General features: G+C 49.6%; 1 protein-coding gene across 2 annotated transcripts in view; it reads right to left on the bottom strand.

Annotated features, from left to right (window-relative positions):
* Positions 1–2,359: 2,359 nt before the first annotated feature.
* MYBL2 (MYB proto-oncogene like 2) overlaps positions 2,360–13,153 on the bottom strand; it is a 50,069-nt gene continuing 39,275 nt past the window's right edge. For both annotated transcript variants that reach the window (XM_060190391.1, XM_060190395.1), the window contains exons 9-14: positions 11,779–11,918; positions 8,012–8,111; positions 6,720–6,860; positions 4,337–4,441; positions 3,117–3,266; positions 2,360–2,811 (exon numbers count right to left, since the gene is read on the bottom strand). In XM_060190391.1, the coding sequence (XP_060046374.1) occupies positions 2,683–2,811; positions 3,117–3,266; positions 4,337–4,441; positions 6,720–6,860; positions 8,012–8,111; positions 11,779–11,918 (765 nt within the window). In that variant the 3' untranslated portion in view covers positions 2,360–2,682. The remainder of the gene's footprint in view (positions 2,812–3,116; positions 3,267–4,336; positions 4,442–6,719; positions 6,861–8,011; positions 8,112–11,778; positions 11,919–13,153) is intronic.

The raw sequence follows: 13,153 nt of genomic DNA, 5'->3' as shown, positions 1-13,153 counted from the left end.
CGGCTGAAAATGGTGAAGTCACCATTTTTTATAGCTGAGTAGTATTCCACTATGTATAAATACCACAACTTGCTCAGCCACTCATCTGTTGTTGGACACCTGGGTTGCTTCCAGGATTTGGCTATTACAAATTGTGCTGCTAAGAACATATGTGTACACAGATCTTTTTGGATGGATGTGTTGGGTTCCTTAGGATATATCCCCAGGAGAGGAATTGCGGGGTCATAGGGTAGGTCCATTTCTAGCCTTCTCTGAGTTCTTCAGACTGTTCTCCACAGGGGTTGAACCAATTGACATTCCCACCAGCAGTGGAGGAGGGTTTCTAAGGCCCACTTTTTAAAAATAAATATTTATTCCCTTTTGTTGCCCTTTTTATTTTATTGTTGTAGTTATCGTTTTTGTTCTTCATGCCGTCGTTGTTGGATAAGACAGAGAGAAATGGAGAGAGGAAGGGAGGACAGAGAGGGGGAGAGAAAGACAGACACCTGCAGACCTGCTTCACTGCTTGTGAAGTGACCCGCCTCCAGGTGGGGAGCCGAGGGCTTGAACTGGGATCCTTACACGGGTCCTTGCACTTTGCGCCACCTGCGCTTAACCCATTGCGCAACCAGACTCCCATCTAAGGCCCACTTTAAAGGCTACTGCAAATATAATATTGGCCACTAGGTGGCAATGTAGTCACACACCATTGCACTATATATTTATATATTAAATTGGTGATTTAATGATTGATAAAGATTGTGAGATAAGAGGGGTACAATTCCACAATTACCACCATCAGAGTTACATATACCATACCCTCCATTAGAAGGTTTCATATTCTTTATCCCACTGGTAATATGGACCAAAGATCTTTATGAGGTACAGAAGGTGGGAGGCCTGGCTTCTGTAATTGCTTCTCCACTGGACAGAGGCATTGAAAGGTGGATCCACAACCACCACCACCACTCCCCCCCCCAGCCTATTTCTATCTTTATCTAGTAGGGTAAGCTCTGAAGAGGTGGTGTCATCTGACCAGGGACGTCAGGTTAGTGTCATGGTAGAAATAGGACCAGAAAAATGGATCAGGGTAGAAAGTAACTCCCAAATAGAGAAGTATATAAATACCATTAAATGTGTAAACCCCATCGATCTAACCTAGGGCCCATGTCTATAGCCTAGATATAATTTTTCTTAAGAATACCAAATGCCTAATTGAAACAAAACAAACAACTAACACTATAAAAAGGGGCTTATTAAAAATAAATACATAAAGAAACATCTTAGATAACACTTCCCTTTATGAAATGGGAAATATGGAAGATTAAAAAATGTGTGTACTCTGGGTAAGGATCGTGGTTTGAGCCCCTGGCTCCCCACCTGCGGGGGGGGGGGGGTGTCACTTCATAAGTGGTGAAGCAGGTCTTTCTCTCCCCCTCTCCTCTCTCCATTTCTCTGTCCTATCTAACAACATCAATAACAACAATAATAACCACAACAATAAAAAACAAGGGCAACAAAAGGGAAAATAAATATTAAAAAAATGTGTGTACTCAACTGAGTGTACCACCCAGCCCTACAATTACTTAATTGTAATTTTTTATTATTCTTATTGCCACTAGAATCATTGCTGGGGCTCAGAGCCTGTACAACAAACCCATCATTTCCAGTGACCTTTTCTCCTTTCTTTTGACAGAGAAAAATTAAGTGCAAGGGGAGATGCGAGGAAACACCTGCAGCACTGCTTCACTATTTTTTCAAGCTTCTCTCCTGAAGGTGGGGGCTTGAACCCAGGTCCTAGTGCATGATATGTGCTCTATCAGGTGTGCTGCCACTCAGCTCTAAGCTCCTGACAGATTAATTTTCAGGAGAGGTTTAGAGGGGAACACCAGGTGGTGTTGTGGAGAATGGAACTTGGTCTAGAGCATCACTCCCGCAGGTAGGACTTGAACCTGGAGCCTGCCGTTCAATCCCCAGTAACTTCCTACCACCTAGTCTGCCTACCAGACCACATTTGGAGAAATCAGGGCCACTCTGACCAGAGGCTTCTGCTGGGCCCTGGCCTCCCAGTCTGACCTGGAGGTTGGGCTCATTGTGTGCCAGGATGGTCAGCCATCCCTGGCAAGGGTCAAACAGGACCCTATGTACTACATCCCCTGCCCACCCAGCAGCCAAAGTACTGGATGCAGAAGCAGAAACTGCTCCCAGCACACTGGGGGATAGAGAGGCAGAAGGTTCTAGAGCCTCAGGCCCAGACTGCACAACCTCTGAGGAAGACAGTGCAGGTCCCTACACCCCTGGCATCCCGTGACAATTCCCAGGAACCACAAGCTAGGCCCAGGAGAGAGAGAGAGAGAGAACGAACTCCAAAGCAGCAAAATGAAAAAAAGTAACTTTATTCTTTCAAGAAAATGTACCAACAGGGGGAGGGAAGGGGCATGCCCCCACACCCCCCATCCTCCACAAGGGTCTGAGATGAGGCCAGGCCCAGAGTGGGACTGTGTAAGCACCAGGAACGGCAAGAGGTCGGACGTCGTCAGGTGGCCCTGCCGTTTGTGTCTCCACCTGAGCAGTCTGGGAGGGGCTGGCGGCAGAAGGCTCCCTGCAGGCAAGTCACCTGAATGTGATGTTCACGCTTACAGGTCTCGTCGGTGTCCCCAGCCCCCTGTAAACATGTGAATGGGCTCATGACCGCCAAGCCCCTCAGGACAAGATGAGGGTCCGGGATGTGTGGCTGGGCTTCCCACGGCCCAGGAGCTGCCGAGCTTTCTCCTGCATGAAGAGCTGGTCCTTGGTCCTCCCGCAGGCCACTGTCTTCCAGGCGCTGGTCATCTGGGAGGAGAAAAGCGGGTTACCATCTAGGCAGGGACAGTGAGCTAGCAGGAGAGTGGGGAGTGGAGGTGTGATGGGGCCTCCCTCTAGAGGCCTCAAGTCCTCAGGCTTCCTGGGGTGGCCTCAGGACACTGTTCTCTGGGTTTCCTTAGCTGCAGACTGAGGAGGCTGGGTCAGAAGACCAGGCCATATAGCCCACCCCTCTCCACCTCCTAACCCCCCTGTGGTACCTTCCCCTATGTGAGGAAAAGCCAGTGTCCTCAGGTGTGAGGCCCCTGAAAGGAGGCCCTTCAGTCAGCACTCACAGGGGCGGGTGTTGGAAAGTTGCTTCGGGGCTTGGGGGCCGCCGCAGGCTTCTCGGACTTGGCCTGCAGGAAGCCCTGGTTGAGCAGGCTGTTGTCCTCCTTGACGCCCGATAAGGTGAGGCTAGCGGAGCTCGACGGGACACTTGTGGGCTGAAATCAAAGCCAAGTTAGAGATTCGGCATCTGCCACAAGCTTTTTTAAAAAATATTTTAGTTATTATTTATTGGACAGAGAAATCAACACGGAACAGCACTACTTCATTGTTCATGAAGCTTCCCCCCCTGCATGTGGGGACCTGGGACTTGAACCCAGGTCCTCATGCACTGTAACAAGTGTGCTCAACCATGCGTGCCACCATCTGGCTGCCGGACCATAAGCTTTTCAAAGAGAAATGGGGCTCGATGGGGGCACAGCTGATTGAGTGCACACAGTAAGTACTGTGAGCCTTACCATGTCCCCACTGCAGGGCAGGAAGCTCACAGAGAGCCAGTGCTGCCAGTGTCTGACTCTCCCTGTCTCCCCCTCCCCTCTCAATTTCTCTCTATCCTATCAAAATAAGTAAGTAAATACATAAATAAGTGCACAAATATACAAGAGAAAGGGGGAGAGGGAGAAGGGGAGAGAAGAAGAAAGAAAAACAAGCAAGCAGACAAAGCATCAGCACCCCGGCTCCCAGCTAGGTTCTCTGAGCCTGGTGCCATCTGAACTCATGGCTCTCTTGTGATTCTCTGTGCCCTGTGTTCTGTCCCCTCTTGCTCCCCCATAACACTGGGGACCCAAATTCATAGTTGTCACCTGTATTCTATCAATTAAGTCCCCAGACCTCCCCCGCCCAGACTGGCCCCGAGGGTGAGTACTCAAATACAGCGTCCTCACCAGCCCCCACCCTGCGGAACCCAGAACCAGGAAGCCCATCCTCAGGCCCCCAGACCACCCCACCCCCACCCCAGGATCTTCTTCACAATTCTTCTTCTTCTAGCATTTGCCCTTCTTCCGTAGCCAGTCAACAGCGTCAGGTTGAGCCTGATGTAAAGTTTCAAGACCTCCTTTGAATCTGGAGAGGTGGCAGTCGTTGACTATGTGGGTCATAGTCTGTCTGTAGCCGCAGGGGCAGTTCGGGTCGTCTCTGGCTCCCCAGCGATGGAACATAGCGGCGCACCGGCCACAATGAGGGCCAGCAGCAGAAGGCACCTAGGGAGAAACTGGCCCTCCTCACTCACCATGGAGTGTGTCCTGGGCAATGTGGACACCACCAGCTTCATGTCCTCGTCCACTATGTCAAGAGCCAGAGACTTTCGGACTTTCTTGATGGGGCTTCGCTGGAGCTGGGGGTCAGAGGAGGTGGTGATTAGGCAGGAACAGAACACCAGCACCTTGGTGTCACCTGTCAGCTCACAGATCTCAGTGCTGCAGCAGAGCTGCCAGGCCAGGCCCACCATGAGGATGTGCTGTGGGCCAAGGGTCCTAGGAGACTGGCTATGTCACCCTCTGTGCCACAGGAGGGCTTCCCCGCCTTATAGCGCAGTGGGTAAGCCGACACATATGCTAGCCTCCACCCAACTCCTGATCCCCAAACAAGCCAAGCACAGCCCCCTGAATATCTTGACAAGCCCTCTCAGCAATCCTGCTAGACAACCAGCCAAGTCACACCTGCAAATAGTGCAAAATGCAAAAAGCTCAGACCCTCCACTAACATCTCTATTAGTGAGGTAACCCTCAAATCCATTTATTTAATTTTTTTATTCCCTTTTGTTGTCCTTGTTTTTTATTATTGTTGTCGTTGTTGGATAGGACAGAGAAAAATGGAGAGAGGAGAGGAAGACAGAGAGGAAGAGAGAAAGACACTTGCAGACCTGCTTCACCGCTTGTGAAATGACTCCCCTGCAGGTGGGGAGCCGGGGGCTCAACCGGGATCCTTCCGCCAGTCCTTGCGCTTTGCGCCGCGTGCACTTAACCCGCTGCACTACCACCCGACTCCCCTCAAATCCATGTTTTTAAAGATCTGTTTATAAGAGAGAAAAAGAGAGCCAGAGACTCACTCTGGTACATACAATGTTGAGGATTAAGCTCAAAACCTCACACTTGACAGTCTGATTTTTATCTTCAGTGCCACCACTCGGGGTTGCCCAAATCATTTTTTTTAAAAGATTTGTTTTGGGGGCCAGATGGTGGCACACGTTACCATGTGCAAGGACCCGGGTTCAAGCTCCCAGTCCCCTACCTGTGGGGGGGGGGGGCTTTACAAGTGGTGAAGCAGTGCTGTAAGTGTCTCTTTCCCTATCTTCCTCTCCCCTCTCGATTTCTGGCTATCTCTATCCAAGAAATAAAGAGTTTTTAAAAAAATTTTTAAGAAAGATTTTTTTTCTTGGTGTGTTAGAGCTTCATACCTGCATGACCCCACCACACCTAGGAGACTTCTTTTTTTTTTTTTTTAAGAGATGCAAGGGAGGGGGGAGAGACGGAGAGAAACACCAGAGCACTGCTCAGCTCTGGCTTATGGTGGTGCAGGGAACTGAACCTGGGACTTTGGAGCCTCAGGCATGAGAGTCTGTTTGCATAACCAATATGCTGTCTTCCCCCGCCCAGAGACATTTTTAAAAAAATTTTTTTCATTACCTTTATTTTATTTATTGGATAGAGGCAGCGAGAAATCGAGAGGGAAGGGACGATAGAGAGGGAGAGACACCTGCAGCCCTGCTTCACCACTCGCAAAGCTTTCCCCCTGCAGGTGGGGACTGGGGGCTCGAACCTGGGTCCTTGTGCACTGTAACATGTGCGCTCAACCAGGTGTGCCACCACTGGGCCCCTCCGGAGACTTGTTTTTTTCCTTTTTTTTTTTTAACCAGAGCACTGCTCAACTCTGGCTTATGGTGGTTCGGAGGATTGAACCTGGGACTTGACAGAGCCTCAGACATGAAAGTCAGTTCGCATAACCATTATGCTATCTACCTCCCACCCTAGGAGACTTCTTTTTAAATTTAACAGTCCAAGGAGAGACAAACACAGAGGAGAAACATCACAGCACCTGCTGGAGACTCAAACCAGGGTCCTTGAACACAACAAAGTGTGCAATCTACCAGGGAAACTATTTCCTGGCCTGAAAAAGTTATTTACTTTCAGGGCCAGGTGGTGGCACACCTGGTTGTGTGCACGCGGTACAGCGTGCAAGGACTTGGTTTCAAGCCCCCAGTCCCCACCAGTAGGGGAGGAACTTCACAAGTGGTTGAGCAGCACTCTCTCCCTCTCTACTTCCCCCTTTTCTCTCAATGTTGTCTCTATCCAAATATAAATAATTAAAAATATTAAATAAAAAATTACATGTTTAAGGAGAAAGAGCCGGAGCATCACTCCAGCATGTGTGGTACTGGAGAGCAAACTCAGGACCGTAAACATGCCAGTCCCGCACTCTCTACCTGGCTGCCAATTCTGGGTCTTAATAGCTGCTCTGTCCAGCCTACAGCCCACTTCAAAAGGACTTGAACTCAATGTGGAGTGGCTAAAGGACCAGAACAAATGGGTGTGGGAGACAGGGGTTCTACACCAGGAAGCTAAGGGCACAGGGGCTGTGGCCTCATCTTCCCCACCCCCACAGCCCCATCTTACCCTTCCCCTGCCCAAGCCGCTACCAACTCCCGTCTTCCTCTTCTGTTTCTCAGGCCTCATGTCGTCCTCAATGATGAGCTCAATGCCCGCCTCGGAGCGCAGCACCTCCTTCAAGTCCTCTTCTAGGTGTGGGGTCTGGGGCTGGGGGGTAGGAACGGCCCTGGTGAGCCTCCACACCCAGGCTGCAGGCCCGGCCTCCCCAGGAAGGAGGCCTAAAGCCACTGGGACCAGGACCCTTCCGGCAGGGTACCCAATCACATCATTCTACTCCCGTCTCTTCTCCGCCCCTCACTTAAGATGCCCTGAAACAACTTGCGTATTTGTATATTCATGTGTGCTTCAGTGTCTGTGCAACCCCAAATCAGAACTGTACCTCCCAAGGTGCCACTGTGTTTCTGGCCCCAAGCAGTGCCTGTTTCATACACGGTGGGCACTGAGAAAATGTCCCAAGACTTGCTAAGTAACACAGCCCAGGGTTCCCTATTGATAGAGTTGGGCCCAGGGTTCCCTATTGATAGAGTTGGGCCCAGGGTTCCCTATTGATAGAGTTGGGCCCAGGGTTCCCTATTGATAGAGTTGGGATATCTGCAAGCCCTTGGGGCATAGAGAGAACTGGTGTCAGAGAGAGAAGAGAGGGCTCCCTCAGTTCTTTTTTCTTTTTAATATTTATTTATTTATTCCCTATTGTTGCCCTTGCTTTGTTGTTTCATTGTTGTTATTAATGTTGTTGTTGTTGGATAGGATAGAGAGAAATGGAGAGAGGAGGGGGAGACAGAGAAGGGAAGAGAAAGATAGACACCTACAGACCTGCTTCACCAGCTGTGAAGCAACTCTCCTGCAGGTGGGGAGCTGGGGGCTTGAACCGAGATCCTTACGCTGTTCCTTGCATTTTATGCCACGTGCTCATTTTTTTCCCCTTTTGTTGCCCTTGTTGTTTTTCATTGTTGTTGTTATTGATGTCGTCGTTGTTAGATAGGACAGAGAGAAATGGAGAGAGGAGGGGGAGACAGAGAAGGGAAGAGAAAGATAGACACCTACAGACCTGCTTTACCACCTATGAAGCAACTCCCCTGCAGGTGGGGAGCAAGGGGCTCGAACCGGGATCCTTATGACGGTCCTTGCACTTCGTGCCATGTGCGCTTAACCCACTGTGCTGCCGCCCGACTCCCATGCCATGTACTCTTAACCTGCTGCTGCTGCTCTACCGTCTGACTCCCGGCCCCAAGTTCTATAGAAATGGCCGGATGAGCTTTTAGCCCTGCTGCACAGGCCCGTCTGGCCTTGCTACCTACCAGGGGCTTTAGCGGTCCATACTTCTCCAGGGCATTCTTGAACGGGGTGGGTGTGTGGGGAGTGTTGTCCATAGAATACTTCTGGTCAGGGGTGACAAACCTGCTGGGCCAGAGAAGGCGGCTTAGCAAATGGGTTTGGTAGAGCCAGGGCAGACACCAGTCACTCGGTCACAGGCTTCACCCCCAAGTCCTCATACCCTCTTCCCACGGCACTCACCCAGCCACCCACCAGCCTCCCCACCCCACCAGGTCTCGGTCTGGGACTCCGTGAAAGAACCACCCTCAGAAACAGGGAAGAACAAGAAGTTTAAGAGGGTCCCGGAGACTTAGGAGGAAGAGCAGCTGAGAATGATGCTGTCATGAACTTGTGGTTAGGACACTCCGTCAATAAGGCGGGCCTAGGTCTCACTTCAAGCACAGGGAGCAAGGACAGGGAATAAAGTGACACTCACTAAAACCCTACCCCCACCAACTGCTCTCTGGAGGGCACTTGCCAGCAGCGTCCCGAAGGTATAGTGGGAAGGACATCAGTGTGAAATGGTGAAGCCAACATGCTTTGTCCCTGAGTCTCATCCAAATGATCACAGTGGGACAGATTTGTGGAAGGAAAAGCTTTGGCAGACCAAAGCCTGGAGAGGTCCGGCTCATAGGCAGAAACACCATGAAGCTTCTATGAGGTGTGAGCCCACCAAAGAATGGTTTCTGCTAGTGCTAGAAAAGTCAGCTGAGAGCAGACACAAGAGGCATCTGCGCAGAGCCAGCCATCTGGCTGTGGGCTAATCGGCTATGACAGTGCCAGACTCGACGTCCAAACCCACAGGATCTTGGTCACCTGGGCAAGCTGCCAGTTTACTCCTGAAGTTCAGACAGTGGGGCAGTCAGGGGATGTGAGAGACATCCCCAGGAAAGCAGAAATGTGGACAGGGCCTCCCAAAGTTGCTGCTCCAGTCACTTGCCTCAGCCTGCCAGCCATCTCACAGGGAGATAAGCACTAGGACAAGTGCAGACTCTTCTTTCTTCCCTTCTTGGGGGCTGATAGATTACACAGGGACCCATACAATCTCCTCCCAAATCCTTTCATCTCCCAAGAGACACAGAGACCTCTGTCACGATGAGTCAAATCGGCGCTGGCCACAGATAAACATGCTAAGGTTCAGACTGCAGGTGAAAGGGATAACCCGTGGCCAGGAAGTAGAACAGAGGGTAGAGCACCTGACTTGTAAGTATGAGGTCCTAAGTTTCATCTCCAGTATGGTATATGCCACAGTAATGCTCTGAGGACACTCTCTCTTTTTTAATATTTATTTATTTATTTATTATTGGATAGAGACAGAGAAATGTAAAGGGGAGGGGGACGAGAGAGACAGAGAGACTCCTGTAGCACTGCTGCTTCACCACTCATGAAGCTTTCATCCTGCAGGTGGGGACCAGGGACTTGAACCTGGGTCCTTGTGTACTGTAACACGTGCACTTTACCAGGTGCACCACTACCTGGCCCCGCCTCTCTCAAATGAATCAATCTTTAAAAACAAATGGGGGGAGGGGCCCAGGGGGAGGATACAAGCTGAACTGTGGAATCAAACATCTCTTTGGGGTATGGAGCTTCTCCAAGAAACATGAGTAGCAGCTCAGGAAGTGGCAAAGTGGCTAGATCATAGGACATGCTGTCCAGAGCTCTATCCCTGGCATCTCAGGTACCAAAGGGGTGCTGTGATTCTTGCTCTCTCTCAAATTATTGATCAATCTTAAAAGAAAGAGGAGCCAGGGAGACAGCATAATGGGAGACAACATGAAAAGACTTTCATGCCTGAAGCTCCTAAGTCCAAGGTTCAATCCCCAGCAGCACTATAAGCCAAAGTTCAACAGTGTTCTGGTAAATAAATAAGTAAATAAAACTCCAAAATCGACCCTTTGGGAGTTGGGCTGTAGCGCAGCGGGTTAAGCGCAGGTGGTGCAAAGCACAAGGACCGGCATAAGGATCCCGGTTCGAACCCCGGCTCCCCACCTGCAGGGGAGTCGCTTCACAGGCGGTGAAGCAGGTCTGCAGGTGTCTATCTTTCTCTCCTCCTCTCTGTCTTCCCCTCCTCTCTCCATTTCTCTCTGTCCTATCCAACAACGACAACAACAATAATAACTACAACAATAAAACAAGGGCAACAAAAGGGAATTAAAAAAAAAAAAACGACCCTTTAATTTATGCCATCAGCATGTACTAAGAACACATGTGTAACTGCCAACTGCATACAGGAAGTCAACTTGAAAAGGGACCATGAAAGACTGCTTGGAAAAGGAAATTCTGTGAGGCAGAGGGCTTAGCAGGTGAGAGCTATAGAAAACCAAACTGGAGTACGAAGAGACAATTCAGTTCAAAGGAAATGGCTTAAGACAATGAGTAGGAATATAAAAATGAGAGGAACAAGAACCCACGGAGTCAACAACAGTGGGAAGATTTCCTAAGGTACGTGGAAAAGTGTCAGACATCAGAAATAGCAACCTATGGGCTGGGGAGATAGCAAAAATGACTATGCAAAAAGACTTTCATGCCTGAGGCACCAAAGGTGCCAGGTTCAATCCCCTGCACCACCATAAACCAGAGCTGAACTATATTCTGGGGAAAAAAAGGAAAAGAAAAAAAGAGATAAGAGAAGCAGCAACTAAAGAAGTAACACATCTTCTTATCTAGAGTTTGAAATTAAAACTCAGAGTTGACAAGAAAGTTCATCTGAGCAGGAGGTGGCTTTGCCATGCGCACAACCAGGTTCAAGCAGCAAGTACCTTGCATGGGAGGACTATGACACTGGGGGAAGGTTTTGTTGCTGTGATAATTTTTCTGTTCTCTATCTGAAAGTCAGCCGGAAGCAATAAAAAGTCAGCCCTGGTGACAACAATAAAAAAGGGGATTGGGAGGGAGAAGCCACGAACAAGAGAATGTGAGAGCATACCTATGGACAAACTTGCAATTTCAGGAATGAATTTTAAGGGGAGTCGGGCGGTAGAGCAGTGGGTTAAGCGCACGTGCAAAGCACAAGGACTGGCATAAGGATCCCGGCTCAAGCCCCCAGCTCCCCACCTGCAGGGGTGTTGCTTCACAAGCGGCGAAGCAGGTCTGCAGGTGTCTTTCTCTCACCCTCTCCGTCTTCCCCTCCTCTCTCCATTTCTCTCTGTCCTATCTAACAACAATAACTACAACAAAGATGAACAAGGGCAACAAAGGAGAAAAAACAGCCTCCAGGAGCAGTGGATTTGAGGTGCAGACACTGAGTCCCAGCAATAATCCTGGAGGCAGAAAAAAAAAATAGAAGAAAAAAAAAAGGAATGACTTTTAAAATAAAACATAAAGGTCATAGGGAAATGAGGTAGAGTGGCAGCCTTTCTCTGGTACCCTCTATCTACCTCCAGTCCCTAAAGCACAGCAGGAAGCCAGCACCCCCAAAGCCTAGGTCTCCCAACCTGAGGGCTGGAAACACTTTTGTCCTGCTCAGTAAACTTAATCCAACACAGAGGATTGCATTTGAAATCCAACGAAGGTGGAGAGGATTACTCAATTTCCTCCCTCTCGGCATTTGGATTCTCTCCATTCCCGAGATTAGTAATTAGAAACGAGGAAGGACAAAGGTAAAGGAAACCCTAGACTGTGTTGACAAATGAAGAGGTGTGGTGGCCAGAGGGAAGGCTACTTTCTGGAAGTGGTCTCAGGCTACCTCCTAGAGAGTCTGTTCCTGCCAGGTCAGAGGTCGGGGGTCAGGAGTTACACAGTGGGCACTCACGCAGCGTGTTTCTGGTGCAGGGGAGTCTTATCACGGTGCAGGGGTGTTGTGACCACCACCTTCTGGCTACACACCGGGGTTGACGTCAGAGAGGGACTCTCCAGCTCCAGTGTATCCTGTTTGTTCCAAAAGTTCAGAAACTGCCAGGAAAGACAAAGAAAAAGGCAAATGATGACCAAGGAAAGGACTCTGGAGGACTGCAGGGTGTGGGCGAGACCCCCATCTCTCCCCCATATGGCTGCTGACAAGAGGTCCCCCTTATCATATGGGAACACTTCCACCAGTCACGCTCAGAGAACAGAAGTCGGGACAGATTGATGGGAACTCTTTAGAACTGTTTCTGGTGACTCCCACCCACCCACCCCACCCAGCCCCGGCCCCTAGCATACCATTATCCTTAATCCCTATTTTCACTGAGGCTGGCTGGAGGGATGTCCCACCCCTATAAACTGCTGTCAATGAAAGAAACTCCTGCTATGTAGGTAGATAGCTTAATGGTTATACAAAGAGACTCCCATGCCTGAGGCTCCAAAGTCCCAAGTTCAGTCCCCCACACCACCATAAGCCAGAACTGAGTAGTGCTCTGGTTAAAAAAAAAAAAAAAAAGTTGATGTATTGCACCAAAGACTCTGGGGTGGGGGTTGCGGGGTGGGGGCAAATACAAGTCCTGGAAAAGGATGACAGAGGACCTAGCAGGAGTTATATTGTTATGTGGAAAACTGAGAAATGTTATGCATACACAAACTATTGTATTTACTGTCAAATGTAAACCATTAATCCCCCAATAAAGAAATTCAAAAAAGGAAAGAAGGAAGGAAGGAGCTGCTTTTGCAAGGAAATGGACAGGGGATATGGGGGAGAGAGCTGCAGGACCAAGAACTTTGCTCTAGGAGCTTGAGACGGTTTCCAGAGATCCTGCTACGTGAGTTCAATTGCACAATCTAGATCCTCCCTTTCACAGATTAAACAAAGTTTACAGAGGTTCAGATCCTTGTGCTGGGTACTAGAAGCACCAGGTCCGAGTCTTTTCTTCCCTCTGCCCTACAGGTGTCCCTACTGGCTAAGGTCACCGCCCTAAATCAGGTCCCTGAGCAGCAGCCACTGGTGCCAGTATTCCCAGGCTGGTGTTTGGGCAGCTTGAGGCTCCAGTGTTGCTTCTCCAGCCAGCAGACTCTACCTAGGGCCTGCTGAGCTATGTCCTCTCATACTTTAAATCTCTAACCCAGCCTCACCCAGGCCCTCAGACTGGTGGATCTGTATTTGGAGATAACCTTTAAACTTTAAAGAGATTAAGAGCAGGGGCTGGGTGGTGGCACACCTAGTTGAGCGCACATGTTACAGCGTGCAAGGACCCCACCTGCAGGGGGAAAGCTTT

This window comes from Erinaceus europaeus, chromosome 1 (genome assembly GCF_950295315.1).
Source record: "Erinaceus europaeus chromosome 1, mEriEur2.1, whole genome shotgun sequence".
NCBI classification, from domain to species: domain Eukaryota; kingdom Metazoa; phylum Chordata; class Mammalia; order Eulipotyphla; family Erinaceidae; genus Erinaceus; species Erinaceus europaeus.
Note: the sequence above shows the minus strand (reverse complement) of the source record. Positions and strands in the feature narration are given on the sequence as shown.